General features: G+C 51.5%; 11 protein-coding genes across 11 annotated transcripts; 4 read left to right on the top strand and 7 right to left on the bottom strand.

The window, feature by feature from the left end:
- Window positions 1-301: 301 nt before the first annotated feature.
- Window positions 302-1,993, bottom strand: J4E84_009414 (uncharacterized protein; the record flags this gene model as incomplete). The annotated part of the gene is made up of 1 exon (XM_049391976.1): window positions 302-1,993. The coding sequence occupies one exon, from the start codon at window positions 1,991-1,993 to the stop codon at window positions 302-304; it is 1,692 nt and encodes a 563-aa protein (XP_049240377.1).
- Window positions 1,994-2,698: 705 nt separating this feature from the next.
- On the bottom strand, window positions 2,699-4,085 carry J4E84_009415 (uncharacterized protein; the record flags this gene model as incomplete). The annotated part of the gene is made up of 4 exons (XM_049391977.1): window positions 2,699-3,048; window positions 3,119-3,485; window positions 3,540-3,866; window positions 3,915-4,085. 4 exons carry the CDS (start codon window positions 4,083-4,085, stop codon window positions 2,699-2,701), a joined length of 1,215 nt encoding a protein of 404 aa, XP_049240378.1.
- Window positions 4,086-5,791: 1,706 nt separating this feature from the next.
- Window positions 5,792-7,357, bottom strand: J4E84_009416 (uncharacterized protein; the record flags this gene model as incomplete). The annotated part of the gene is made up of 3 exons (XM_049391978.1): window positions 5,792-6,222; window positions 6,275-7,015; window positions 7,063-7,357. 3 exons carry the CDS (start codon window positions 7,355-7,357, stop codon window positions 5,792-5,794), a joined length of 1,467 nt encoding a protein of 488 aa, XP_049240379.1.
- A 2,761-nt stretch (window positions 7,358-10,118) lies between these two features.
- J4E84_009417 (uncharacterized protein) lies at window positions 10,119-10,826 on the top strand (the record flags this gene model as incomplete). Its single annotated transcript, XM_049391979.1, has 1 exon — window positions 10,119-10,826. One exon carries the CDS (start codon window positions 10,119-10,121, stop codon window positions 10,824-10,826), a length of 708 nt encoding a protein of 235 aa, XP_049240380.1.
- Window positions 10,827-11,092: 266 nt separating this feature from the next.
- On the bottom strand, window positions 11,093-11,980 carry J4E84_009418 (uncharacterized protein; the record flags this gene model as incomplete). Its single annotated transcript, XM_049391980.1, has 1 exon — window positions 11,093-11,980. The coding sequence occupies one exon, from the start codon at window positions 11,978-11,980 to the stop codon at window positions 11,093-11,095; it is 888 nt and encodes a 295-aa protein (XP_049240381.1).
- Window positions 11,981-15,465: 3,485 nt separating this feature from the next.
- Window positions 15,466-16,727, top strand: J4E84_009419 (uncharacterized protein; the record flags this gene model as incomplete). Its single annotated transcript, XM_049391981.1, has 2 exons — window positions 15,466-15,584; window positions 15,638-16,727. The coding sequence occupies 2 exons, from the start codon at window positions 15,466-15,468 to the stop codon at window positions 16,725-16,727; spliced, it is 1,209 nt and encodes a 402-aa protein (XP_049240382.1).
- Window positions 16,728-17,330: 603 nt separating this feature from the next.
- On the bottom strand, window positions 17,331-18,413 carry J4E84_009420 (uncharacterized protein; the record flags this gene model as incomplete). The annotated part of the gene is made up of 1 exon (XM_049391982.1): window positions 17,331-18,413. The coding sequence occupies one exon, from the start codon at window positions 18,411-18,413 to the stop codon at window positions 17,331-17,333; it is 1,083 nt and encodes a 360-aa protein (XP_049240383.1).
- A 2,191-nt stretch (window positions 18,414-20,604) lies between these two features.
- Window positions 20,605-21,594, top strand: J4E84_009421 (uncharacterized protein; the record flags this gene model as incomplete). Its single annotated transcript, XM_049391983.1, has 2 exons — window positions 20,605-20,884; window positions 20,948-21,594. The coding sequence occupies 2 exons, from the start codon at window positions 20,605-20,607 to the stop codon at window positions 21,592-21,594; spliced, it is 927 nt and encodes a 308-aa protein (XP_049240384.1).
- Window positions 21,595-23,110: 1,516 nt separating this feature from the next.
- J4E84_009422 (uncharacterized protein) lies at window positions 23,111-23,668 on the bottom strand (the record flags this gene model as incomplete). Its single annotated transcript, XM_049391984.1, has 2 exons — window positions 23,111-23,426; window positions 23,490-23,668. 2 exons carry the CDS (start codon window positions 23,666-23,668, stop codon window positions 23,111-23,113), a joined length of 495 nt encoding a protein of 164 aa, XP_049240385.1.
- A 1,142-nt stretch (window positions 23,669-24,810) lies between these two features.
- Window positions 24,811-25,592, top strand: J4E84_009423 (uncharacterized protein; the record flags this gene model as incomplete). The annotated part of the gene is made up of 2 exons (XM_049391985.1): window positions 24,811-25,409; window positions 25,559-25,592. The coding sequence occupies 2 exons, from the start codon at window positions 24,811-24,813 to the stop codon at window positions 25,590-25,592; spliced, it is 633 nt and encodes a 210-aa protein (XP_049240386.1).
- Window positions 25,593-26,734: 1,142 nt separating this feature from the next.
- On the bottom strand, window positions 26,735-27,916 carry J4E84_009424 (uncharacterized protein; the record flags this gene model as incomplete). The annotated part of the gene is made up of 2 exons (XM_049391986.1): window positions 26,735-27,757; window positions 27,812-27,916. The coding sequence occupies 2 exons, from the start codon at window positions 27,914-27,916 to the stop codon at window positions 26,735-26,737; spliced, it is 1,128 nt and encodes a 375-aa protein (XP_049240387.1).
- Between the last annotated feature and the right edge of the window lie 46 nt (window positions 27,917-27,962).

Raw genomic sequence — 27,962 nt, forward strand, 5'->3', positions numbered from 1 at the left:
TTCAACCCGAATTTGTGCATTTTGTCACAACCTTCAAGACTACGTACCCGGGAACTCTTGTTGACTAAAGGAATGGAATAGTCTTGAAACAAGTCATAACAAAAACACACGATAAGTGTCGACAGAACGCGACGCGCAAAAGCCTATGCAACAACACTGATCCACGAGACCTCAAGCCATTGCGATATCTCTCGTGCAATTACCTGGGATATAGTTGTGTTCCCTTTTGTTCTTTTGTTCTCTCAAAGTCTCATCCATCTCATCAGCCCCTCTGTCTCTTATGCTGACACTGTTCTTTCCATCATTTCCTCGATGAACGCGTTGCTCTCGTAGATGCCACATCCGGAGGCGCTGGTGTGGTACTTGCACTACGTGTCATAGCACGCGTCTGCATGCGGTGCTGTGGCGTCGTTGGCTGCGGCGGAAGGGGCGCAGGAGGCGACTGAGGCGATGATGCGGAGTCCACATAAGACGATACAGAAGACAACGACGAACTATCTGGAGATGCAGGCGAAGATGGTAGAGGAGGTAGGTCCGCTAAAGGTGAGGCTGGTGCTGATGGGAAATTGCGCAACGTTGCTTCTACAGGCGTCGTAGATCGAGAGGAGGAAGAGGAGGAAGATAGACTGGTCGTGCAGCTTCGCTTCATGGGAGGGTCGGAGTGTTGTTTATCTTCTTCCTCGTCACTGCTGATGCCTTTTTTGTCTTCGCTTGACTCGCTCGATAACGACTTGCGCTTACGAGACGATGGTGAGGAGGAGCCACTCTTTGGTTGGCTTGTTTCCGCGTCTTCATTCTTGGATGTATTCGGAAGAGCTGGAAGGGATGGTGAGGATGGAGAAGACGCACTAGATGAATGAGACTGGAATGAACACTCTGCGGCCGATACGGGTGGGGAGGAGGGTATGCATAGGTATGGTGATGGGTCTGAGGACATGTCGACGCTCTCGACCGCAATCGCCTTAGTTTCGGCCACTTCATTGTTCAAAAGTGTGTCATCTTCTTCGTCTGAGTAATCGAAACCAAAGCCGCCTGTTGGTTGATATGTCGTCTTCGTTGGCTCAGTCTGAAGCTCATCTTTAGGCTTTGTCGGTTGCTCGTTCATCTCTTTGACAGCAGTCTTGTCTTCAGCTTTGGTAACAGCGAAGATGATATGCGACTTGCCATCTCTCCAAACGAGCTTGTTACCCTGCTCGTCCTCCACGTCTATACCCACAGCATTCTCATCTTCCGGAAACGCGACGTGTACTGCCTCGAAGTTACGAGACGGTTCGTCGTCCAGTAGTCCCTTCAGTGACTCTGGGTCGAACGCCAGGTGATGTATATTCAGAATGCCACGCTCCTTCCGCGATGGTTTCTTCTCCGAGTTCTTCTCCTGTTTCTCGGTGCAAGCTTGCGGCACGTCCTGATTCTCTTCAAGTTGCTGAATGGTGGCTTCGGGAACTACAAAGCTATTCTCATGGAAATGGAAGGCGATCGGAGGAACTTCAAGATCCCTACTGGTAATCATACACTTGAGCATATCGCCAAAGAACTCCAATCGGGCTTCGCTACCGTTGAAGTGCTCTTCTGGTCGAGAGGGCTCGTAGTTGAGAAGGCACTCGAGAACGATTTGGAAACACTCTAGTAACGCCGTCGCCTTCTTCGCTTTGTCCTGCAGGAATAAGAAGGTCTCTACAAACAACTTGTTTGGAGCACGCTGTTGGATGTAGCTGCCCATGACTGGAAAGAGTTCTGAGCAGTACTTGAACGTAGCGAAGTGCTTTTCCACGTCTGGTGCGCACAGAAAGGCGCGAAGTTCGGGGTCTGTGATGAGTGCGAGAATGGTCGGAATTGACGACAAAGTTTTGAGCTGTTGGATAGTCTCAAGACCGGCAGCATGCTTTACATCGAGGTAGGTGGCTAAATCCTTCAGCTGCTCAGTCTCGTCTTCGTCGTACGAGCCTTGGTCTTCTTCTTTTGCATGCGCATGAGCCTGAACTATGTCATCCATCTCACCGCGCTCAATCGGTTTAGCAGCGCGTGCTTCGGCTCGGCAGTCATCGCAGTAATCAAAGAAAGTATTCTCCGCGGCAATCGGGGTTTCTGTGTCGTCAGTTGGAACACAATTGGCGGGTGCGCTGTCGACACCTTGGACCAAATGTATTTCCTTCGCGTTAAAGCAAAGAGAGGTGTGTTCGGGCTTCGTTGAGAGCACGGTGTGGGCGCACTCGCTGTATGTAATGCATGTGAAGCCGCACATCGTCGACAGAATCGGGTGGCTGACTTGAGGTTGTGTATGAGATGATCTGAGAATAGGCGTAAGATAATAGGCCTAGGGTGGTGTAGATTCAGGCAGCTGTAGTAGCGGAAGCTAGTGTGGTATAGTCGGACGGAAGAGGAGTGCAACCTATTCTTCTTGGCAGGATCGAAGAAACACGTTGGTGTAGTTCGAAATAATGAACTACGTTGCTGCAGCCTTTTCAGTGCACGATGTCGAACGAAATAACGGGTGGCGTGGGGAGGAAGTGAAAGGATTCGACTATATACATTGTGGGAACACTCCGCAAACCGAACGAATTTGCATAAAGACACAACTCAGTTCTGACGCATTTACCTGTCAAGCATACGCCTTTTGCATGAGGAAAGAGCACTAGTGCATACAGCACTAAGTGTTTGCTGTGAGACAGGCGCGACACAAACCAGACAGCGCAACATCTCACTTCTTGTTCAAAGCATTGACCTTCTTCGCATGCTCGTAAACAAGCTGTTTGGCCTCCGCGTCTTCCAGAAAGATCGTGAATCCGTCGTCGTGATTGCTTCCATAGGAGTAGCCAGAGTAGCCAAATTGCCAGTACATATCCGGCATCTTCTCCTTCAGGCTGGTGGCCTGCCATAGCCCGATGGCTTCAAGTCTTGTGACATTCGAGGTCTTGCTGAGGTATTCTTGCCTCTTGTCGTCGGTTAGCCATCCATATTCTTCGTGTACGACTGGCTTTCCAACGGCGCGAGAGGCTTCGGCGTGATCGATGATCCATTGGTTTGCCCATTCGACGCTCTTGGACCACCCTATTGCAAGTCTAGTCAGTGTAGCTCAAAGAATGATAGTGTTGATGCCTGTCGAAGGAGTTATACGTACAATCGGGATATGTATGGAAGGTACCGAAGTCGATGTTCTTGAGCGCCAACTCCTTGTCGTAGTCGCCACCATCGTATCCATTATAGAAGCCATCGTCACTAGGCCTGTTAAAGCCTCCTTCACCACCCCATGTAACAAGATGGTCCTTGTCAAGCGACTTGACATATGTGCTCATCTCATCGATCCACTCGGTGATCATGTCAGGAGTGCAGTTCTCGCTGCGCGGCAAGTTTCGTACACCATCAGCACCGCATCGTGGCTCGTTCGCCAACTCCCACGCCATGATGGCCGAAGACTTGGCGTAGCGTTTGACAATCTCCTTGACATACTTCTTGTACGCTTTCTTGATGGCTGGGACATGATAGAACTAACGAAGGCTATGTTAGTCTATGATCATGTAGGCAAAGACTGTGTGACTTACATCGTCATGGTACTTGTAGCCGAGATTGGTCGTGTAGACATCCATGCCACCATAGTCGGCCCAATTGTTCGTCAAAGCAACGATGAGCTTCATGCCAGTTTTCTCCGCAGCTTTCACGACTTTGTCGAACGGTACTAGGTTGATCTCCTGTGTTCCGTTGCTCCACCATTGCAGGACGTTCGGACTGGGACCAGCACCTTCGCCACCGTACTGTGGTAGTCCGTTTGCGAGAGTCGTCCTGTTGCGATCGTTGAAGCCCCATGTCCTGAAGACGTTGAGTCCAGCCTTTTTCGCGGCACCCAGGCCAGCCTCTACATCGGATTGGAGCTGTGGAGTTTCAGTAAGTGTGGCAAGTCTGAAGTGAAATATACTGACGTCGTTGAACGGAAAGTAATAGGCATTGCTACCTGCGAAGTGGAAATCTTTTCCGTCTAATTTGAAGGCGTTGCCTTTGGTTGTGACAAAGCCAGCGGGTGCTTTCCTGCTAACTACTGCTGCTGAAGTACTAGTAGCTAGCAGTAAAAGCGAAGCAAGGCCGTAGAACATCTTAGTTAGTCTTTCTGCTTGAGTGTGTTTCCTCGTTTTCTACGCGTATTGCAAAGATATGTACCGTTTCGGTTTCTGAGCATTCTGACGCTATACCATTCTGGACACGGAGAGCAATCTCACGAGATCATCTTGCACTCCGCATTAGTCTTCCCCGCGATATATTGTGATCGCAATGGCCAAGGATCCGATCTGGCTGCTGATTGGTGCAAATGGACTAATTAGAGCTTCCGCACATGAACCAGATCTTCCAGAACATTGGTATCCGGGGAGACCTACAAAGAAGTATGGCAAACTGAGTACGTGGAAGAACGGGCCTGTAGCCATTGCTCACAGCAATTTGCATCTCTTGGAGCTCCAGGCCACGTGCCGAAGTAAATTGTTGCTAGCATGAGGATTAGTTATCACTCTGGCTCTAGTACCCTTTGAACCCGGAGGCACTTTTGCCATGCCGTTGATCGGGTTGGCGAGGTCTCTTGGTTGCGGATAGCGCAACGGTCCAAGTATGAGCTTTGTTGCGTCCTGTTTGCCATGGGTACCTCTAAGCTACGTATCATTTCTTCAACATCATGGCAGATGCGCGAGCGGTCAGCAAGGGCGAAGATGCTTGTAGCAGCGATGCGCGAGGCTGTGGTGAAAGCCTTCCTATGTACACCGCGTGTTTTAAAGTGCATTGCTCCGGATAATCTTCGTATAGGTTACGACAGGTCTGCAAGCGAACGGGTTGTGCATCAACAAGGGTTGCCGATACCATACAACGCGCGCAACGACGCGACTTTCCACGTCGCGTGATAGACTAGAGACGAAAAGTTGACTATCGCGTAGCGTTGAGCTGTACGAGAATGTTCAAACGAGAACATAAGATGATGCAAACCCTCGTATGAGGACCTCGGGAAGTAAAGACTGATAGGGGTCAAAACACGTACCTTGGACGGTGCTGGACCAGAACGTCGTCATACGCGACGACATGAACCATCCCTCCATGCCAGTTATCTCCTCAGCACTTAATAGAACCACTCCGCGTAAGAGTCGCGACGAGAACGCGTTCGTTTCTGTTGCAGGCACATCTCAATCGTGCCTCGTGTTCATGACGCAATGATGGCTAGGTGGGAAAGCAGCTGACGCGCCAAGACCCGTGATCCGGCGCGAAGTGGAGCGAAGCTTCCTCCCGGCCGCCACGACGAAGCGTTCGACTGTGTCATCACGAAAACACCCACGAATGCTGTCTTTCCACAGCACTACGCCGTCCCGAACAACTGCCAGATTCACAGGGGGGATGTTCAGGCTATTTTTCCGGACTGACTACGTTTCCGAGCCGGCTAATTTTCCGGACCGGCCACATTTCCAGACTTCGTGCGCGCCTATATCAGGAGCGAGGGCATATGCGGCAAACGCTCTGCAGCACTGCTCATCTCTTCCACCACGTCCTCTTTGGTTTTGCGTATTCTTTTCATTGTGTTGTTGACCCGATCGTCCAAGTCGCGCAATCTGAGGTCCGCCTGTCACGCGGCATGCCGACATGGCTGGTCGATGCGATGGCATTACGAAATACGCTGTCAGATCGCGTGAAATGAGTACCTTGATTCACGATCACAAAGAGAAGGAACGCTGTTGAGTATGAGCGAAAGAGGATTGCATTACTTAAGATTGAGCTCGGAAGAATTCGGAGATTTCAAGACCGCTATGTTAAACTGGGGAGACAGCATCTAAACCTTGGACTCGTTTGTTCGTCCGAGCGAGTTCGGGTCGACATTCTCGGCCTCATCGTACGACTGACCATCTTCGTCTTTGATCCCCGTTATGTGCGTGACAACCTTGGCTGCGAAAGTATCGCAACTGACGTTCATTGCAGTTCGGAAGCGGTCGAGGAACCAGTCAATAGCGATGACGACGGCATACATTCCAGTGATTGGGATGTTGACACTGGAAGCAATCATGACAACCAAGACCAGACTCGAACTTGGAATAGGTGTGGTTCCGATCGAAGCGAGAGTCGAGAGTAGAATGACAATGATGTAATCGGCACCGTTCAGGGTGATGCCTTGAGTGGCGGCCAAAAATACGACGACGATCGGGAAATAGATCGCAGTACCATCCATGTTGATCAAACAACCGAGAGGTACGGCAAACTTGGTTACTAACTGTGTGTCAGTGATCGCGATCGACTACTTATAACCATGGAGACTGACCTGTGATGGGAATACCCTGCTTCAAAACACAGCGAATGGTAACGGGCAAGGTCGCAGCGCTGGAGGCGGTTCCCCAAGCGGTAATCCATGCTGGACTCATCTTCATCCAGAACGTGTACGGGTTGGATCTGGTGATCGCGAAGAAAATGATGGGAATTACAATGAAAAGGTGGATGAACATGCCGACCAAGGTACCACCAATCAAAATACCCAGGTTCGTCCCAATCTCAGCAATATCGAGACGGAACAGATTCGGCATGATCAAGAAGAACACTCCAATAGGCGCAAGGTGGATCAAAACTGTGATGACCTTGAGGACGATAACTTCGACTTCTTCGACAGCTCGATGAATCGCACCTCCTGGCTTGATGACATATCCAAGGACGACGGCCGTGACAAGTACCGAAAGGAGGGCATCGGTCGCCAGGGCGTTGACGATGTTGTTGGGAACCAACGAGAAGAACATGTCTTCGACGACATCGTGGATGGCAGTTTCTTTCCTTTCGTCCACAAGCTCCTTGTTCTCGTCGTCCAGATCCAGAGCACTTCCTGAGACTGGGTTCATGAGTTTACTCCAGACCAGGCCGACTAGTAGGGCAGAGTGTGCGACAGCGAGGATGGTGGTGATGACGTAGTAGCCAATTGTCCAGCGAGCGAGTTTACCCGCTGCACCTCCTCCCTGTGTCATGTTGCGCAGACGTTGGATTGCCAGGATCATGGCGGTGACGATCATTGGAAGGACTGCGATAATCAGCTCACGCATCTAGAGAGGTTCCATTGCAACATACCGACTGCCCTCAATGCGCGTAACCAAAGGTTACCTGGGATGGCAAGTATCGTGATGGCAGCGTCTGGTACTTCGTCTACCGTAGTGGTAACTGCCAAACCAATAGCAATGGCGAGAAGAGCGGCGATGATGATCTGCCATACTGATCCTGGCGTCATGACTCTCTGCACAAATGTCTTCTTCTCTTCCTCAGCGACGGTCGGCCGTGGCATGATGTCTTCTGACGGTGTGCTGTTCGGGCTCGAGGTGGTGCGAACAGCAGCCTCACCGTGCTTTACATCTCCGGCTTCGCCCATGATTGGCAGATTCTGGGCAGGCGGAAAGAATGAAAGACTTCTTCAGATTCCGAGAGAGTGGTGGAACAGCAGTCGAGTAGGCAGCCTAGTCGGTCACGCACAGCCAGGACATCTTATACACAAACCCCGCCCCTTGGTATCTGCAAATCACTTGTGTGGCAACCAAGAGATAACGATTCTGTTACCAATACTTCGGGATGCTACCGTACTTTCAGACAACGCCCGACCCCAGTCCCCACGGCCTATCACAAGGACAAGCCACTTGGATCCGCGGGCATCGATTCGCCATGTCTGAGTCTAGGTCGCGACGGAAAGCCCGACAGTAGTGCAGACTATCTCCCCAGGCATTGGAACTCGACCCTTGGAACTGTTGGCGGCGCTGGTGACTATCGAACGAAATGGAAGGTTACAAGCAAAGTTGCGTTCCGAGTTCCGTCTCGTCCTGTCTTGGCCGAACAAGGGTCGGTTGACCGGCAGCGCTTTGCCAAGCCATGGCTACACCACTCCACTCGAGACATGACATGCTATTGGACCAGACACGGATAACAGAACACTGTGGGGAAGTTCATTCACGTTTGTGTGGAGGAGTGCGAAGCCTTGGTGCTTTCGTCGCGTGTGCATCGAAGCTTGGCCAGCGGCGCAGCGCGTCTGGGCGCTTGCTGCCATCGCGTATGCTAAGATGAGGAACACGATAAGGCCATAGGGCAAGTGTCGGCTCAAGAATACTTGGATGTGGGAAGGATGAAGACTTCCAAGCTCGTTATCGTGTCAGCATGCGCTGCGCACCATTGAGACACGAGGCAGGTAAGATCATTCGGAGATGACACGGCATCACTTTGTCTCTATGAAGTCAATGCTGATCACAGGCACCTTCTTACCAATGGATCGCTTACTTGTTCTCGAAAAACTATAATCATAAGGGTTCCGTCTGCCTGGATGGTGGGCCATGAAGGTCCCATCTGCATGCATTTGCGGATCGACCAGGCAATTCTAGGTACGCGAGGCCTCACTGCAACGACACCCACGGCTTATCGACCCATAACAATGGGCGAGGATCATCTAGAACAACTTCTAGCGCCTAGATAAGCTGCTTCGATATGCAACCGGCTTGCAGGCTCCGCTATATGTGCTAAGCCAAGATGTTACACCTTTGAGGTAGGCACACTTATCAGTTTACAAGCCTCGTCACAGCGACATAAATGGTTCGCCACTTATCCTCCGCGAGAAATCTCTGGCCTTTGTCGCCTCGTACATTACAGACATCGCCTATCTTACATCACAGGCAGGACGATCACATTTGAGAGTATTAGTGTCAGCTTACGTGCGAAATATCAGGATGACCTTCACATCGTCAGGCCCCACACTGTAGGCGACGTTTACTGCGCAACATCACCATTAGAAACGCTTATCATGTCCATTCCAGGTGCAGTAATCCACTCTCTTCCTGACCGACGGCTAGTTCAGGTCCTCGCCCAACCGCCGGCAGGCGTATTCCTGCAGCTAATAACGCCCTCGGTCTCATCCTCCGTCTCGACCGATATACCATCGACTGGATTTCACTTCTTTTTCTTCTTTGGTGAAGACTTCTTCGGTGAAGCTTTCTTTGGAGAAATGTTCCCTACGATGGCCGTCCTGAGCGTCGCGTCCTCCGCAGCGATAGTCAAGTTATAGTCATCCGTCGACGTCGCCCTCCATTTCATGAATGAGAGAATCGGCGCCAGAGATGTAGCATCGAGATCCACGGGGATCAAGATTTCACTCGCCTCGGTTCGATCCCCCGTAGGCCATCGATGCAGGTCGTCATCAACGCGATACCTGTAAGACTGAGCCAAGAGCGGTCCTCTCCAATACTCACCAGCCACCTGACCAAGTAATGCCATTACACATTGGTTGTAGGGTTGCTTGTTTCCAAGAGCGTTACTGTCATGTCGAACAGTGATCCGATCACGCAGTTTCCTGTTACCTTCGCGGAAGCAGTCAAAAGTTGCGTCCCCACCGGAAGGTACACCGGTTACGAACAATCTTAGGTCTTCGCGGTCGATGTGCCGCTGACAAGGTAATCCGTAATACTTCAGCCAAACAAAACGTGGCTGTGAGTAGTCGACTGGAAAGAAAATGCAACGAGAATATAACCAGGACGGGCGAGCGCTCTGCCCGAAGTATTGCAAAGTACTGCATAGCGGTGCGTGCTTCTCTGCGTCTGCAACACGGCAGGCAGAGGAACAGTAGGGCATGTTGAGGCAGTGCATGCAGAATTCGGTGCTAGGTTTGGGACATATGCCGCAGCAATCTCCAAATGTTTCAACCGCGTTCATTTCGATCAATTACACAATCTCTCAATGGGCGCTGTATTGATATAGGCATTTTCCGTTCGACACAATTGTCCCTGGGCGCGATCACCAGGCGACGTCGTCATGCGCATTTACTGTGCTTGTGTAGCAGACACCGACAGCACCTGATGTTGACACGTGCACGAATGACTAGAATCTGGTCTTCGGCTCTGCAAAAATAAACCAACCATACATCGCACGATCACATTAGGCTACAGTAATCAGTGCATACTTGCTCGTGGTACAACATACGGAGCGGACTCTTTGACGATCGCGGAAGTCGGACACAAACTTACATCCGATCCGGGCACATCGTGTTACGAAAGATCAGGCACACCACTACACTAGAGATGAGCCGGTGGTTATAAAAAGGAAAAGCAAGACCATATAAAATCATGTAGCCAGAGACTCACTCACTACCAAACACAACGATGTCTCAATTCAAAGTCGCAATTTACATTTACCCAGATGGCGACCTCCTGGATTTCTCGGGTCCAGCCGAGATATACTGCCACTACCACGACATGGAGATGGACATGAAGAAACCAGCTCCTTTCTCAGTAACTTCTTTTGCGCATCAGAGCCCCGTTACCTCCATTTCCAAAGCCATGGTCTACTTGCCTAATGCCACCTTCGCGGAAATGTCTAGCCGCATCGAAGAATACGACATCCTGGTCATTCCCGGCGCGCACGACGATACCATCAAACAACTCATGAGTAGCAAAGAGGGCAAAGAGTTGGCTGAACTCATTCGACGATTCTCAGACGCGAAGCCACGGAAGGAGACGGGCAAGAGGTTCCTGCAATCAGTTTGCACTGGAGGCCTTATCCTAGCCGCTTCTGGAGTGCTTGCAGGCCGTACCGTCACAACTCATCATCTGTCGCTCGACCTGCAGAAAATGCTCGCTGATGAAGCTGCGGGCGGTGATTCGAAGATCAACGTTGTGAGGCAACGATGGTCGGATGCGGGTACTACTGAGGCGGGTGTGCGCATTGTGACCGCTGGCGGAGTTAGCTCGGGTATCGATACTTCGCTATGGGTTGTGGGACAGTGTTATGGATCGAAGGCGGCGGAGATTGTTTCGGAGGTCTCGGAGTTTGACATGAGGCCAGCAGCGTGGGGAGTAACTCCAGCATAGACGGTGTTGGGGCAAATTATGTTACAAAGGAGATCTGATTGGACTTGATAGAACAGTAGAAAGCGCGTGTAATACTCATCGCAATAGAAGGCAGAAAGACAAACTTGAAGTAACGCAGCAAGACTTGATGGATGCTTTCTGATGAGGTCTACCATCCTACCGTCTGGAGCACGCAAGGCTAGCCATGAGGGCTAGAGCAAAATTCAAGAGAGATCACTGCCATCATGCCCAACATCCGATAGCTGATAGTTTAAGTAAAGAGTGAATCATGCGGCCTCATCCTCAACACCGTCTTCCAGACTGTGAGGTACAGCATCGTCTTTGGGACTATCTTCCAGACACTGAGGTATGACATCGTCTATCAGCTCGGTAGCGGTTGCTTTGGCAAGGCGGCCAACACGCTTCGCGGAGTTGATCGATGAGATCAATTTGAGTTCGCGAGCCTGCTTCTCAGCGCGCGCAACATCCTCGAGAAGCCTAGCTTCCGTGGCTTTGCGCCTCCTGGTACGGCGATCCATCTCCGCTTGAGGATAGTACTCAATGCCCTGTTCCTTCCATTCTATGTTGCGCTTCTCGACCGCCGCACACTGTATTCTGAAATTTGTGAGGTGCTGTTTGGGGGTGGCGCTATTTTCCACCGCATTGTGACGGTAGCGCCACGTGTCGGTCGGCATAGGTATAGAATCGGGATCTTCCAAGGCCTCTTGTTCCCAAAAGTATTGTTCCTCGTCATGATCTTCCTGGTATTGTTCATAGCAATAGTCCTGCTCAGCCCGTTTAGCTTCGAGAGAGCGGCGGACGTGGACCTGAAGACGCTCTGGAAGAGCATTGATGTCCTGCTGTATGCGGTCTTCTTCTTCATATCGTTCAATATGCTTACGACGCCAGTATTCGAAGTTTTCGTAGGCCTTGAGATAACTGACGTTGAGCTTACGTTGCTCCACCTCATCAAGCTTGACGGCAGCGAAGCGTTGCGCGTTTTGACAAGCCTCGGCCCATTTCAAGATAGCCATGGGCTCATCGCCCTGTAGTCCGTCCCACCATGCGCTGTTCGCATCAAATATCCCGGTAGGAAGCTTGCCTCGCCAGTCCGAATCATCATCCTCTTCTTCGTATTCTTCTTCCACTTCTTCTTCCGGACTGAGGTGAGACATGCAATATTCATAAGCTTGTCGTATTTCCACAAAACGGGAAGTAGCTACTGCTTTGTTAACTGCATTTGTCTTGTCGGGATGGTAAGCTAGAGCTAAGATCTTGAACCTCGACCGAACCGAAGTTTCCGATGCCGTTGGGGCAAGGCCCAGAGCCTTGAAGAAGGATGCGCCTGACATATTCGAATTCAGGTGCAATGACTTGTACTTTGGTAGTCGGGTAGATGTATTCCGAGAGCGCAGGTTGGCTGGGCGAAGAAGTAGGGGGTGGTCGTGTATGGATGTGAGTGTTGAAAGGTACAACATCAGGGAGCTTATATGCACACAACGCGTTCGTGATGTTGATTCACTACTACAATCGGATGGGTGGAAGTCACTGTGTGCTTCTAGAGACTGACCCAGCCGACAGTATGGCAATAAGAAGCTGCAGTGAAAAGCAGTAGACATACGTTGAGCTGCAAGTGGAACACGGGTAGTGACATGAGTACTTTCACGTCGTGTTTTGAGTCTGTAAACCTGTCGATGTCAGTGTTGTTCATCCAAGAAGAGTTTATTAGACTAACTCATCAGTGGTTTCGTTCCTTCATTGCGGAGACCATAGGGAGACTACCATGTATGACACATCACAGGTGTTGCGAAATCCCCCTCCATCCTGTGTAGAACCAGAAGTCAGTACTTGCATACTCCACGAGTTGACAATAGCGCTTGAAGGTGGCCCTAGTTCCAGGATGTGTCCTTGATTTGAGCGCTTCGATGAACTCCGGCGCGATAGCGATCGGCCATATCATCGTCGCCCGCAAGGCTGGATGAGTAGAAGTTTCCAACGAATATTGAAGACCGTTTCGAAGTACTTCAGCCGCCCCAGCAGCATTGATGTCGTCCGGCGATGGGTCGGCAGAAGTCGGGCAGCTCAGCGCCTGGATGTCCACGAGTAAGGCAGATAATAAGGACGGTGGCTTAGGCATCTCTTCAGCAGGCCGGACAATGGCTGCGAAGGGACCTTTTCTCAGCATGTCGGTCACACTACTGAGTACATAATCCATGCCTCGTGCTAACTGCAAAATCTCCACCAAAACATCCAAGTTGTACGCACGCGCGTCAGCAAATGCGTTGATAACAGTCATTGATGCTGCAGCGAAGATAGCATGGCAATTCAGAGGCCCGATGTTTGCGACGGCATGATTTAGACCTGTCAGTGCTGCGCTTTGATGTGTCGAGGCGGCCATACGAAAGTGGGTGGCCCTGGAGGTGTTGATGTAAGCGAGATGGTTCGCGGAAAAGGCTAGTATGCTGTGTAAGAGAAAAGGATACTTGAAGGCTTCTTGTGGAACAGCGAGTCCCCAGATTTGCTTCACATGCTCGGCGCCCGGCATAGTTTGATATGCATGTGCAGTATAATGGTGCGTCAGTTCCAAGTCCTGCATCCAGCCTTCTTCTGAGACACCTGCTAATAATGGAGATGCGCTCCCCTCTTGGATTAGGCCCGTGTCGAGTGGCGTTGTTCCATTTCCATTCGTGGGTGTTGACGCGTTTATTGGGGTAGGATCGTTACGTGGAGATGTTGTGTCTACACGGCTTGGACTTTGGCTTGCAACCCCCAGAAGACTGCACTCGACGTGATACTTAGTGCACGCGCCGCATGGTCTACTCTCGTCGCACTGGATGTGGGTAAGTATACGCGAACGCGACAGATCTGGAAGGGGAAGCTACCTTGACGCGTCTGGCTTTACATTGTGCGCATCCCGAACGCGTCTTCTTGGAGCCAAATCTAGGCATTCGGGCGAGCTCAGATGCACGTCCCGTCCGTACGTGAGTGGATGGATGAATGCGGGCTGAGGTGGCGCAATTGGATCGCGCTCTCGAGAACGAAAGCGAGTGCGGGCGGAGATCGGAAGTTTGAACATGATTTTGTAATTGCCTCGGTCACGAGATGCTTGGCGCCTCTCCCGCTGTCATCTCGCCTACCTTCTTCAACATACGTCTCAAACAAGGACGTACGACATCATGCTAGACTCTGGTCAGACAACACTTTCAGTAAACTGGACGGGAACTTTTCGAATGAACGAGATATCTAGGGGCGAATCCCAAAACGACTTGTGGTCATTGTGACCTCGTGACAGTTCATCTTCGATAAGTACTACATGCAGTGGTTTCTAACAGCAAGACGATAGAGTCTGAGTAGTAAAGAATGGGAGAGCTAGAATGCCATGACAGACACATGTATACGCAATGCGGCAGAACTATCTCGGTGTACGCAATTGTGATCGTCGTAGATGCAAAATGGTGAAATGCCGTGCCATGCGAATGGGATTGAACATTGCGCACTAGTGCTGACATGCCATCATTCTTACGTGCGCTCTTACGTGGTTATTTACATGTGAAAGCAATCTCTAACATCGCGCGAGATAACAATTGCTGAACAGTTAAGCGTCGGTTCGTTCGGTTCAGCATCACCTCGCTACCTGGGTAGTCTGAGTGTACTACAACTTGCAAAACCGATGCTAGAAGCGTATGCGGAACTCTGTCAAATGACTGTCATCTTTACACGCCGTTGCGCATTGTGATAATGATTAGTAAAGTTGAGTTTGATTAAGAATAAGGCGGCGGGAGCGTCGGAATATATCAATCGGCGCTACTTCCCGAGGTCGCGTCCACGGCGCGGCCTCTTCTCCGTCACGTTCCTACCGAAGTAATCATACTACCTCCACGTTTTATGATCGAAACGCAATTATGACTCTGGTGTGTCGGGCGCGTTCAAATGATGGTACCGCGATGAAGTTGCGACAAAAAGCCTTTGTTCCGTACTGACGAAAGCACCACCGTGTGTATCTGCCCGAGTGTGTGAAGTGGTTGATCGCGTCGTACTTGCTTCTAGCTACAGTCATTTGAGATCAGATGAGAACGCTGTCGACGACGCTAGTAGCTTCCATCAGACTCGTCGTCAGCCACAATCGCGAAGCCGTTACACGTATCCGGATGGGGCCGAGAAACCAACGATTGGTGTGTCCGTGATCGCGATCAGTAAACGGTCATACCACGGGCCTCTTTGGGAATCTGCCGTACAACCCCAAAGCGAGTGAACGATGCGTTTCAGTCCTATAATGATGTGTCAATGCGGTCGTAGAGTAGACAAGTTTGATGCTACCTGCAGGTCTTGATAAACCGCTCGCCAAATCTAGCATAAGGGAACTCAAACGCAACGGTTTACCGTGCGGGCCGGCGGTGTTCATCAGATCTCTTGTGCTGGGAGCTGGCCTAGCTCGTGGCACATGGATTGACCGTGTATCTTTCCGCTACATGACAGGGTTGGAACCAGCGACGCGCATTGCTGGAGAGCTCGGCGTAATGGCACGACTTGATGGTAGCCAGCTCGCTTCCCGTAGGGCCAATGCTATCCTGCGTCATCCCATTCCTTTGAACACTCGTTGTCTTCTAGGTTTCGTGGACAGTGGATCATTCTTGCTTCCCCGGTTGTCACTCCTTTGATCATGCTCGCTGCGCAACGTACCTATATTGTGGCCATTGCCACCTTCGTAATAGTGGCAACACTCTCTTTCTATGCATTCCGCGACCAAGGTGTATTCGTCGTGGCGAGGATCACACGTCCGTACGTCAATCCAGGTCCTGCTATAGAGGCTCTTTCACTGACACTCAGTGTAGATCATCGAACCCAACTCTCCGAGACACGGTTGCCAGTTTGTTTGCGCCCATAAAACACGATCCGAGCTCGACCGGATATGTTGATCCGTCCGGTACATACTACGAAGGTGGACGTGAGACGATTTGGACGAAGCCTCTGGGCAAAAAGGTCTTGATAGTGGACATCGACACGCGTGTGCCGACTGGCAAGAACGAGCTTCTCAACCCAGAACGCTTAGATTGGGAAAATCTCAAGACTGAAGGCGCCGGCCTGGTCTCCAACTCCATCATGAACCATTATCTGTACGCCTTGGTCCATGGCTACGACTACAAGTTCTATCAAGCGCGCGACATGAAGGACCACTACAACACGTGGATATTGCCCCACGTTCTCCGCGAACTCATACCTGAATATCAGTTCGTGATTGTAATGGATGCCGACGTTACGATAGCGCATCCGGACGTCCCCTTCGAGTGGATGTTCAACCGCTGGGGCATCAAGCAGCACACATCCATTGCTCTTCCATGGGATACCGAAGAAATCCGCGATGAAGGCTCGATTAGCCTAGACAGCAAGGGGATGCGCGTCCTCAACACCGGCCTTGTGGTTGCGCAAAACTCATCCATGACGTTGGAACTATTGGATGCGTGGCGCGATTGCACATCCGAGACACGCTACAAAGGCTGTGCGAAATGGAGATACGAATGGAGCCACGAGCAACGCGCCTTTTCAGAATACATCCGCTACGACTTTAACAAGACGCCAGAAACGATCGTTACCATACCCTGCGACGATGCGGTAGGGTGGCCCGGTTTCCGCGACGATATGTTATCCCGTCCTGGTACCGCCAACAAGGATATATCGGATTGCAACGGGAACTTCGTTAGGCACTACACAACCATGGGAAAGACTCGAGTCAAAGATGCGAGCGCGTCTAGTGTGATGCAGATGTTCAGCGATGCGCTGCAGAAGAGTATCTTGGCAAACCCAAGTGAAGTCTGGTACAAGGAACCAGAAAAGAAGACCGAAATGTCAAAGGATCAGCCGGATGAGGTACGGGAAGATGTTCAAAGTAAATCAGATGCTGATGTGGTTCTGATAGAAAGATGAAAACTAGAATTTCTTTTCGATAAAGTTTCTTTCGGCATTCGTTTCGCATCGTGCCAGCGCTTTAGATACCACTATATCAGTTTATAGAGATTGTTGTACGTTGGACTATTTGGTCTCCGTTAGTACTGATAACACCCGAAATGATTTTACTGGTGCAATATTGTGCAAATCAGAGCTATCTTCTACTCGCGCATCGAAACCAAAGTCTGACCCGACCCAGTGTACCCGGGCTAGCTTTCGCAAACCACGAGGCGCACGAAGGAAGGGCAAGAACTAAAGCATCTCGGTTCAAGTGTAATGTGGGATCATCATCGAAGGAAGGACAAGGTGGAAGGCAACGAGGGCGCAACTTACTATCGCTTCATGCATGCGCTCTGGTTTCACGCGTCATTTGCATGGTTAGTGGCGGCGCGTGGGGTGAGTGAGGTGGTTGGTGAGCTTGACGCGTCGATAACAGGCACGAGAAGGGGGGGACTAAAAGCTGGAAGAAAGCTTAGCCGAGCGATTACGTCAACTAGCGCGTTTTTTCTCTCCGGCAGCCCTGGAGTGCGGGCTACCATTCTATCTATCGCATCTCTGCTTCCCCACCTTTGCATTACATATTTACAGAATCTCCTCGGGCTTGACAACAACCCAGTTCTTGTCCGCCGTAACCTCCCTGCCATTAGCAATTTGCGCCTGAGTATTGTTCTTGATCTCCTCTTGCAGTTGCTCAAAGTACGCGTCTCTACGGTTGATCCACAGATGCACACCACCCTTTGCTGTGTCGACCCCATGGAATTGCATGTACGAATCGCTTCCGGGAGTATCACCACCAGCCAAAATGGGGCGCTTCCATTGATCGATGTAGGTAAGGATAGCAGCCCATTTTCCGGCAAACCATGTAGCAGGTGTCCACAGATACGGAGTCACGACCAGGTCGAGATTAGCGGTCTCGTTGTAGGTTCCTTCTGTGATCTGCTTGCGAGCGTTGGTGAGCTCGCCGGAGGTAACATTCTTCAGTACGGTGGTAACACCAATGACGTTTTGAGGTGGTACGTTGTATCCGTACTTCGGGTCGCTGGCCACCATGCGGACAAGTTCCTCATGCGCAGCGCTGATAACATAGACGGCGATGCCATTGTCCATGAGAGCATTGTAGAGCTCGACCTGGCCCCGGAACACCTTCGGCGGGTTTACGCTGCTGGATGTGACTTCGTCACCGTCCCAGTACTTCGTGGGAATGGATGAGTTGTATGCCATAAGCTCATCCACATAGGTCTTGAGTTCGCGCAGTGTGAAGCCAGACCAGATTTGTGCGGCCCATGGGTAGCAGACGAAGTCGTCAATCTCGCACAAACGGTTGTAATAGCTGTACAACGATTCGGTAAAATTCGCAGTGTCTTTGAAATCGACCAACTTGAGGCTGGGATCCAAGTTGTCGCGCGTGAGGATGCCACGGTTCTCCAGGAAAGGAAGAAGCGCTTCTTCGAGATCGTAGCGGTAACTAGTGTTGTCCATGTCGAAGACCGCATAGTTGCTTTGATTGGCGTTCTTTGCGATCATGGTGGAGAGGGCGGTCGCTGCCTCAGCAGGCCAGTGCTTGAACTGGACCTTTGGAGAAGTGCCATACTGGGGTGTGGCTGAGCTGAAAGAAGCCGTGAACGCAAGCCATGCGGCTGTCTTGAGGGGAGTTGACGACAACATGCTTTCCGTATTACCAGCTGCAGCGAATTGAACAAGGAAACGAGCGAGTGAGGATGCAGAACCAAGCCTTCGGGGATGTTGGGATTCCAGAAAGAAATACTGCGGGGGCTAGGATGCGTGAACCCTGGCGCATCAATACTGCCGACGTGAACGACCGAGATAACGGTCCCACACTTACGATTCACGTTCGGGCCTACCTTGAAGAACATCTTGAATCTGTTGGTCGCGCTATCCTCAATTGATGCTTTTGCGCGTTGCTTGATATAAGAAGTATGCCATGCGGCTCTCGACCGCTTGCGACAGTTTACCGCAGGTCTGAGCAAGGCCGCCTCTCCATGCCTAGAAAGATACAAACAACTGGTGTTGTGCAGCGCAATCTGCACGAGCGACTTAAATCGCTCTTTCCTTAATAAGATGTCTTTAATGTCTTCTCTAATATACCTCTACAGGAAAGCCTTTGCTATCTTTGTAATCCGTGTCTATCCGATATCCTGTCTTGATGATTAGCTGCTCTAACGCAACTCAATACGGATAGACGAGCCCATTGTTTCTATCCTGCTTACGCGGGATTGCGACATCTCGATGCCGATATGTGTGCGTGCAAAAGCATTTTGACAGACACCGGGTTCGGATGGAATTTTAGCAATAACCGTTCATTTATCTGCAGCCTCGGACGTGACACTGCTCATGCAGCCACACCTGCATCCTATCTTGAATGACGTCGTGCGCGTCTGACAAAACTGTTGCGCCAAGCAGGCAGCCGCTGCGATTAATCATCAATTCTATAACTACATCCTCGCGACTATGTCTTCGCGACTGTAGCTTGACGCCGATTACGCCTCCACCCCGAACGCGCGCTCTCATGTCGCGTCCACACTCCTTCGCCAGCGCCTGCACGGCCCGGTTGTCAGAGTGATGCGACCGCAATTGTGGTTTTTGTTCTGGCCCGCCAAACCCGCCCTCAATTCGCACAACAACAACGCCGCAGCCGCGACAGCACCGCTGGCATGTATCCGCTGATTGCACCCGCTCGTTGCGCGCCTTTATCGCGTCCATGTTCGTTGTCAGCCAACGAAGGACGAGAGCCCAAGACGTCGCAGGATCACCATTAGAGCCCACGATGGGCGTGGTTCTGACACCAGCCATCAACTTCGCGGCTCCCTCGTCGACGCTGACCCGCGATTGCCGCTTCCTGACCAACGACGCTCTCTCGCCATGGTGACTTCCTGACCATCGACGCCTACTCGAGACAGTCACTTTCCCACGACCGCCGCTCAGGCCCCGACCCGCAGTTCTCTCACCACCGAAGTTCCTGCGCCTTGCCCACAACACCACACTCTAGTCCTCATGGCGAGGCTTGAGGCCCTGCTCAGACGTTGGACGGCGGCATGTCGAACCAAGGCGGCAGATTGTCGAAGCGCCAGCTACGGAAGGAGGAGAGACGACATAACTACCAGCGCGGTCGGGTGGAGAAGAAGTCTGCACAGGACAGCATAAGGGACAGTCTGCCTCTTGACCTCCCCAACCAACGTCGGGTTCACTTGCTGAAGTCCAAGTACGGGCCTCAGTTCGTCAAGAAAGGACCCTATTCCAACAGACTTGGCTGGGATACTGGTCTAGATATGAACAGGCGCGTTTTCTCGCTGCATCGTCTACCTAGGTAGTCCGACAAAGCCGGCGCCTGACGACGCCATCCGAAGCATGATGCGCACCCTTGACGTCGCATTTGCTACCATCTCGCAGCGCATTCGCGCATTAGACCCGGATGTCTACGCGAGGATGCGCTTCAGCCACCGGCCGATTGTAAAGCCGGCGCTGAATGAGTGAGAATGAGTCAGAATGACGTCGGCCACCTCACGCCGATGCACACAAGGAGTGGCTCTAGCGTGTACCTTGGCATCACGTGCTCGCAGAAGTGCCCTTCATCGCACATATCGCAACCTTATTACGGTGGAATGTTGATGCAGAGCAGGGATATCGCAACCTTAGTACTATCCAATTCAGCCCTTCTAGTGTTTCAATTGCGCTTGGTCGCCCTCGTACGCATAATCTATAAAGTCCAACGACTTCCTTCTTGCACTTCAAACCATCCAATCTTCAACACTCACACGCTGGCTGTTTACTATCACACTGTCGCCTTTGGCACCTCCTCTACAAGAATCACTCATCTACCCTACTCGACAATCTCAACATGGTCAAGAAAGTAGCTCTCATTACTGGCGGGGCTAGTGGAATGGGACTCGCTGTTGCGGAGGCCCTCGCAGCTCGTACTAATGAAGAGTGGGACCTGCACCTTGTCGACCTCAGCACTGATAATCTCACGAAAGCCACGTCTTTGCTCAATAATACGCATGCTCACCAGGCGAATGTAGCCGACTACGCCTCGCTGGTAGCAGCTTTCGAATCAGCATGGTCAAAGTCAGGTCGTCTCGACTTCGTCTTCGCGAACGCTGGTATCGCCGAAAAAGACAGTGCGTAGCAAACCTATTCGTATGGCAAATCAGACACCAACTGACTTGATCACCAACACCTAGACTTCTACGAAGAACATGCTCTCGAAGCGCCGCCTCCACCGCCGAACAGCCTCGTAGTCGATGTCAATTACACGGCAGTGATAAACACCTCATGGCTTGCGTTCCACTACTTCCGGAAATCCCAGGCCAAGCATGGCAGAGAGAACAATGACGCGGCCCTAGTCATGACTGCAAGCTGTGGTGGACTCTATCCAGCCGAGTTCGGCCCTATGTACTCTGGTGCTAAAGCGGGAGTAATCCACTTTAACCGTGCTATCACAGTAGCATACCACTACGCTGGCGTTAGAACGTTCACGGTCTGCCCAAGCATCGTTCGCACCGGCCTGTTGAGTGAAGAGGAATGGGGGTCCCTCCCAGAGAGCTTCATGACACCCATGGAGACAGTCGTTAACGCCGTGGTGAAGGTGGTGGATGGAGAAGACATTGAGGACGCTAACGGAAAGAAGGTGGCGGGCAAGGACAACTGGGGTCTGACTGTGGAGCTTTTTGGCAAGAACTTCTACTTTCGGGACGGTGTAGAGTACTGTGATGAGAGCATGAGGACTATGGCGACGAGTACGGGCATGAAGGCGCAGCTAGAGAGGATCGGGAAGCCAAAAGCGGAGGGCGAACATGGAGCGTGGGGAGGTAACGCTGAGAAAGTTTGAGATCCGCCCAGTCCGACTCTTAACAATGAAACATCGGTTCCCGCATTCTATGCCACCAATTCAGACAACTCAGCCTGTGGCCTGTCACGCTTCTTCGCAGGTAGTATAGGTATCGGTCTATGCGATGGATGTTCCGTTGGGCCGCCCGCTCCAGACATTCTTGTCTCTAACGCCTTTATCCTCCGATGGTACCGGCAGAAGAACCATCCTACTGTTACTAATGCCACCACTGCGAATGCTGCGCCCAATGCTATTCCTGTTATCGCATCACCCGAGAGTGTCTTGTTGTCCCTCTCCGCTATTACGCTGGATACAGGCGACAAACTAGTGGATGAAGAGACCGACATGGAGATCGTCGTCAAACTAGTAGTAGATGCGATGAGTGATGTGGATGATTGACCGTATACCGTTGTTACGCTGGAGACTAGCAACGAAGTAATAGCGAAAGAGGATGGCAGGGAGATCATCGTCGTCATACTGGTTGTAGGAGCTAGCGGCGATGTGAACGATTGATCGTAAAGAGTTGGAGCGCTATCGCTGTCTGACTTGATTGTGAGGAATGGGCCTTCCTGCTCATTCGTGTCGTTTACGAAAGGCAGGATGTCGAAGTGGCATGCGACGGGTGTGTTCCAGTTACGCCTAGTAAGGTTTTCGGCTGATGGCGAGTATGTTATGCTGCCGATAGTGCTGACTTCAGTCGATAACCCTTCCATGCCACATGGCACGTTAGCTATGGCTAATGGTAACCGAGGGTATACACAAGAGTGAGGACATACATAGCGCCTGTTCGCCAGTCCCACTGTCATCGTCGCACCACATATGTAAGAAGGCCTGATCGAAGTCGGACGTCCATTTGACATTTAGTTGATCATGGGCGTTGATGGTCAGGACAGAAGAAGCGGACTCGGGGTAGAGGAAAGAAGCCGAATATGATTGCGTCGCAACACGGCTCAAAAGATACGAAAGTGCCAAAGCGTGAATGCGAAGTGATAGCCCTGGTGTAATGTGAACCATGCTGTAATCGAAGGTGGGCTAGTATGTCTACAGAACGGAGTGTGCGAATACAGTAAAGATGGATTGTCGCGTCGTGGACGTGGGGTGTCGAAGTCAATGGCGCATATATACACAGCCGCGTAGCAGCTTGGTCGCTGGCTAATTGCAAAAGTCTCTTGCAGATTTATTGTGTTACTCGTACATTCGATAGACTTCGTCGTGAGTTCTAGGCCAATCCCAGTGTGACTGCGCCAGCACGCGTGATATACTCGTGTAACCGTTGTGCGGGTTCGTGCCTGGACCTTGTTCGTTTTGGGATGGCGACGCAAGGTTACACTGGCAAGTGTCGATCGCTGGTGTTGTGAATTCGGAAGTCCCTAGTTATCAGCACACATGTATTGAGTAGTAATTGATCTCATTGCACATCGATTTTCTAAGGATAGTCCTAACACTCGTTCTCTTGGTCCGTGTTGTCCTTGTCGTATCTGTCGTGTTTACCATGTCGCTTTATTGTCCATGATCTCTAGCCCAAGATCGCGGCAGCCTTGTAGATTTGGTATATCGCTAGCCCGGTGCCAATAGCCCAAAGGCCGCTCCTGATCATGCTCTTCGAGTAAGTCGCGATTTGTACATATGCCAGACAGTACGCGGCCCTGACTGCGAACCAAGCTGTGACAAATGTTGTCAAGCCAGTTGCATCGCCTGAGAGAACCTCTCGTCCTATTCCTGTTGCGGTGGTGCGTTCGGCAATGATGCTAGCGATAACGGCGGCGGCGAAGAGGGGCATTTGTTCCATATTGTTCGACTGGGCGTTCTCGGCGCGTTGGTACTTTTTGAAGCTGTGGATGTGTTAGTATCGTACTAGCAAGGGATCTTGGGTGGGGAGAGTGGGGACGCCTTACACAGCATCGGGAACCTTGCCCTTCACGGCTTCTGGTGACAACGCTGCCTTAGGGTTCGCGTTGTTGATCTTGTAGCCGTTGGCTGTGAGAAGGCTAGCTGCGTATATGTGCGGCACGAGAGAGAAGACATAGTAGGCTGGAATGGCGAGGAGCGGGTAGTTGAGCGAGTTGGAAGACATTGTGGCGGTTTCTGGATCGCTTTGAGGATGGGGGCCTCGAGATATCGTTCAATTGACTACGTGAGAGCAAGGCGGAAACTGCAGGCATTGAGTCGGTGAGGGGTGTAATATACATCTGGGCATAGCTGCGGGTTGACTTCGGGTGCGTTGACGTAGCTATCAAACCTTATGGGCTCAGGGTCCAGCAATCATGACGCGTATCTTCTTCGGCATCTTCACACTGGGCACCAACATGAGGCGCTTCGACATGTTGAGTTTCTCGGCGCGCTCGTAGGGTTCGTTGTACTGCGAAAGGGCCAGGTAGTGTTCTAAAGAGCTTACATTAAGGGGATAGGATTGACGCTCCCGCCGAGGCTATCTCGGAATCGGGACCTGCCCAGGTGGGCTTACTCAGCCACGCTACGAAACATGCCAGGCTCGCCGCGCTTCCATCCCTTTGACCCTCATGACAGCCAACTGCGGATGGAAATACTGATAAACGGCGTATAAGCCTCTCTTGGCTGGCGAGTTGTCGCACCGACGTTGGAATTCAATCGGACTCTGTTCGGTCTCGCATTGAATACGCCACCTTTCTCCTCTTGACGAATCCGAACCCTAATACTTCATCATCCTCAAGATACAACTCATGCAACCTCTGAAGTGTCAGTTCCCAAGGTTTGGCTCCGCCGCAGTATCTAGAGGTCTAGTTGAAAATCAATCGCGATTGCCGACGTGGTTGGAAGCAGTGCCTCTACCTAGGGCCAATCGCATGTGCAGCGCTCAGCCTGCGCCATGCAACCAGGCGCGAGCCAGCCTCGTCAACTTCGATTGTATGCTTCACTTCTAGCCTCTCAAGGACCTCGAAGCCACCTGTATTTTTCTTTGTTGCTTGTCTACGCGTTCTCGCATAGTTACGACGAAGGTCGTCTTTACCTAGCGACCACAGGACGAGCCCAACATCTCAGCTCAGCGCGTCGCACGTCAGCTTTGTGAACGCGCTGAGACCGCGACCCAGCTCTTTACTCTAGCGACGAGCCGTTGAGACTTCGAGGCAGGATAGTAGAGCTGTCACGCCAGCAGCTAACATGTGTTAGTCGCTCCCTACGTCTATCGTCACAACACAGCGACTGCCTATCCTCACGTCCATATAATTTCTGCCCACAATGAACGGCGGCAGCGGTCCCAAGCGGATGTTGCGCATCGAAGAGGGTCAACACTACTTCCTCGAACCCAACGACGAGCTGCCGTACAAGTTACTTCGCAACCTGGGGCAAGGAGGATTCGCCAACGTGGAAGAGGTCGAGGACCGACATACTGGCCTCGTCTTGGCCTGCAAGGTCTTCAAATTTGGCGGTTCTTCAGTTGAGAGGCAACGCCTTTTTGACAACGAGGTCAGGGTCATCCGCCGGTTAGCTCCGCATCACCACATCACTCGGATCTTTGCGACACACGTAGGGAGGCGTCAAATAGGTATCTTACTGACACCAGTTGCCGATCGCGGCTCGCTGGAATCATTCCTCCAGGATGCTCATGACGGTCTTTTTACCGGGACTGAGTTGAATATCTTGTACAACTCGTTTGGGTGTCTTGCTAGCGGCTTGCAGTTCATGCACGCTCAAAGAGTACGACACAAGGACATTAAGCCATCGAACATCCTAGTACATGGAGAGTCTGTAATCTACACGGACTTTGGCTCGTCCTTGGACTACAGCGCAGCTACGCGCAGCATTACGACAGGCCGCCCTACCTCCATAACCCGCAAGTACGCTGCCCCGGAGTTGCACGAATGGTCTCCACGCAGTTCTAAGACAGACGTATTCTCGCTTGGATGTGTCTATCTTGAGATCCTTAGTGCGCTTGTACTAGGCCCAATAGAAACAGACATGACTCCATATCGAGATCACATCGAAGGATTCTCCACGCTCATGCGGAGGACAAGTCCTAGCTGTGACATCTGGCTCCAGGTTGTCCTAGATTTAACTTGTCGAATGCTCAACGTCGAACCTGAAGCCCGACCGTCGGCTGAAACGATTACGAGCCAGCTATGGACGTGCTGGCCAGACGCCTTTTGTGGGCAGTGTATAAGGAGTCTCAGTTCACAGGCCCAACTCGTACCTCCAGTGTATTCCGTCTGTACTCCAGCGACAGTCGAGGATTACTGGTTTAGTCAGAACTCGCTCATGTCTTATGATCCCCGGTTCCAATTACCAGCAACGCCTATTTTTGAGGCGAATCCCATATACGACCACCCGTTTCAACAGCAGATGGTATCTCAAGTGGAGTCATCGTCAACGTCCGGAGAGCGTTATCATATACATCCATGGGCCTACCCTGCCCAGGCTGCCACACCGGCCTATGCGTCAACACCACAAATCGGTGACGTTCTACCATCCTCAGGACGTCTGACTGAAACGGGGCCGCCTTCTGGCGCGATGGAACCGCTTACAGATTGGAGCTTTCTCCCTACATCAGTAAAAGCCTCTTTGGGTTCGATCGTGGGTCATTCTGGTGAAACGACGGACAATGATCAGCCCCGAACGAGGAAAACGTTTCCATGTCCAATATGTGGAGTGGTGAATATGTGTCGGAGCGATTTAAAGTATGGTATCCAGATATCTGCAACTAGCTGCCTACTGACTGGAAAACAGGGAACATATGTTAAAGCATTCAAAGCCATTCAGCTGCAACGTGCCCGGGTGTAAAAGGACAGATGGATTTACTACATTAAACGACCTTGAACGCCATAAAAAGAGTGTGCATAGGAAAGATCTTGACAAATCTTATTACCGATGCGCGGTTGAAGATTGTAAGAACCGCGAGAAGATATGGCCGCGAATAGACAATTTCAAACAACATGTTGAGCGCATGCACAAGGAAGAGAATGTGCTCGATGTGTTCCAACGGTATGATGTCTCTACGAATACTATAGAACGACGACTAACAAGCTGAAGATCGAAGATAAGCTGAGCGAGGGTCATCGTAGTTGCGGACGCAATAAGCATGTCGAGTGTGTAGCCTGGCCGTCGATCGACGCTGTATCTTGAGCCTCAGTAGTAAACCCACTTCACTTGAACGACTGAATATGCATCATGCACTCCTCGCGACACTCATGACATCCTCCTCTAAATGCAGCCCCCTGAAATGCGTCAACACATCTGGCAGCTTCTTCCTACTTCCATCAACTGCCGAATCTCTCTTCTCCCTCGCCGCAACCCCAATCATGTAGTCTTCCTCAAAAGCCTGGATCTCTACTCTTGTGTCCTCTAACCTGCCGCACTCGCCCTTCTTCAAGCCCCGCACACCCGCAGGTCCCTTCCCATCACTCTTCATCGAGAACCAGACCTCCGCATCACTGGCCCTCTCACCCCAAGTCCCATGCGTACTACACCGCGCCGGCGTCCCCGGTCTCGGCGCACGCACATGCTTAAACTCCAATTGCGGTATCCACTCTGCGAGCAACGCCTCGCCGTCAAGTTTGATGTACGCTTCCTTGAAGCACCAGAACGTATAAAACCGTCGTAGTTTCGCATCGATAAGTAAGTCGGAATCCAGCTCCCTTTTTTCTCCGTTCGGTAGCGTAACGTTGAGATGCTCATTTCGCCTACAACAGCGGTCATGTCGGCCCAGAATCTCATGCGTGACCATTGTGCCATCTAACAGAGGGAATGGGTCAACGTTGTACTTGATATCGAAGAGTTCTTCCCCGCTGAAGAGCTCAGCGTACATATCAACCCATCCATCGAAGCCCTCGTCGTCGACAACGCGGTAGTCGTTTCGCTCGTTGACACAGACGATATCTACGCCAACTTCCGCGTCGAGTTCATTGGTTGCACAGCCTACGAGTGCGACGAGTCCGGCTTGGTGACTGATGTTGAACTCTACGGGAGCGGGGCCATGTTGCGGTGGTATTAGCAAGGCGATAGGCTTCCCGTGTTTAGGATCGCGTTTCCGGCCGAAGCGAATGTCTTTCCATGGTATGCCGAGAGTTTTGTGGACAAAAAGGCGCTTGAGGAGGGCGGAGCCCAGGCTCATTCGCGCATCTGCTATGTGGTATTTGCGTTTTATGAGGTCTTGTTCCTCGGGGGTGACGAGGGAGAGTGCTTCTCGCGCCTACACGTGGTTAGTTGGTGTTCTAGGCAGATAAGTGTTTGTGGGATGACATACTGATTCTGAATCTGTGATCTTTTCCCCGGGCCATAGTGATCGGGTATCTAGCAGCCAGCACGTGAGACCGTGTCCCGTTGGCTCTCCATCCTGTTTGTCGATCATAGCGCCTTCATCCACTGTTCCTAGACTGATACTGGACCGGATTGCG

The sequence above is a fragment of the Alternaria hordeiaustralica genome (genome assembly GCF_023758085.1).
Source record: "Alternaria hordeiaustralica strain BMP 2776 chromosome Unknown scaffold_28, whole genome shotgun sequence".
In the NCBI taxonomy this organism is placed as follows: Eukaryota; Fungi; Ascomycota; class Dothideomycetes; order Pleosporales; family Pleosporaceae; genus Alternaria; species Alternaria hordeiaustralica.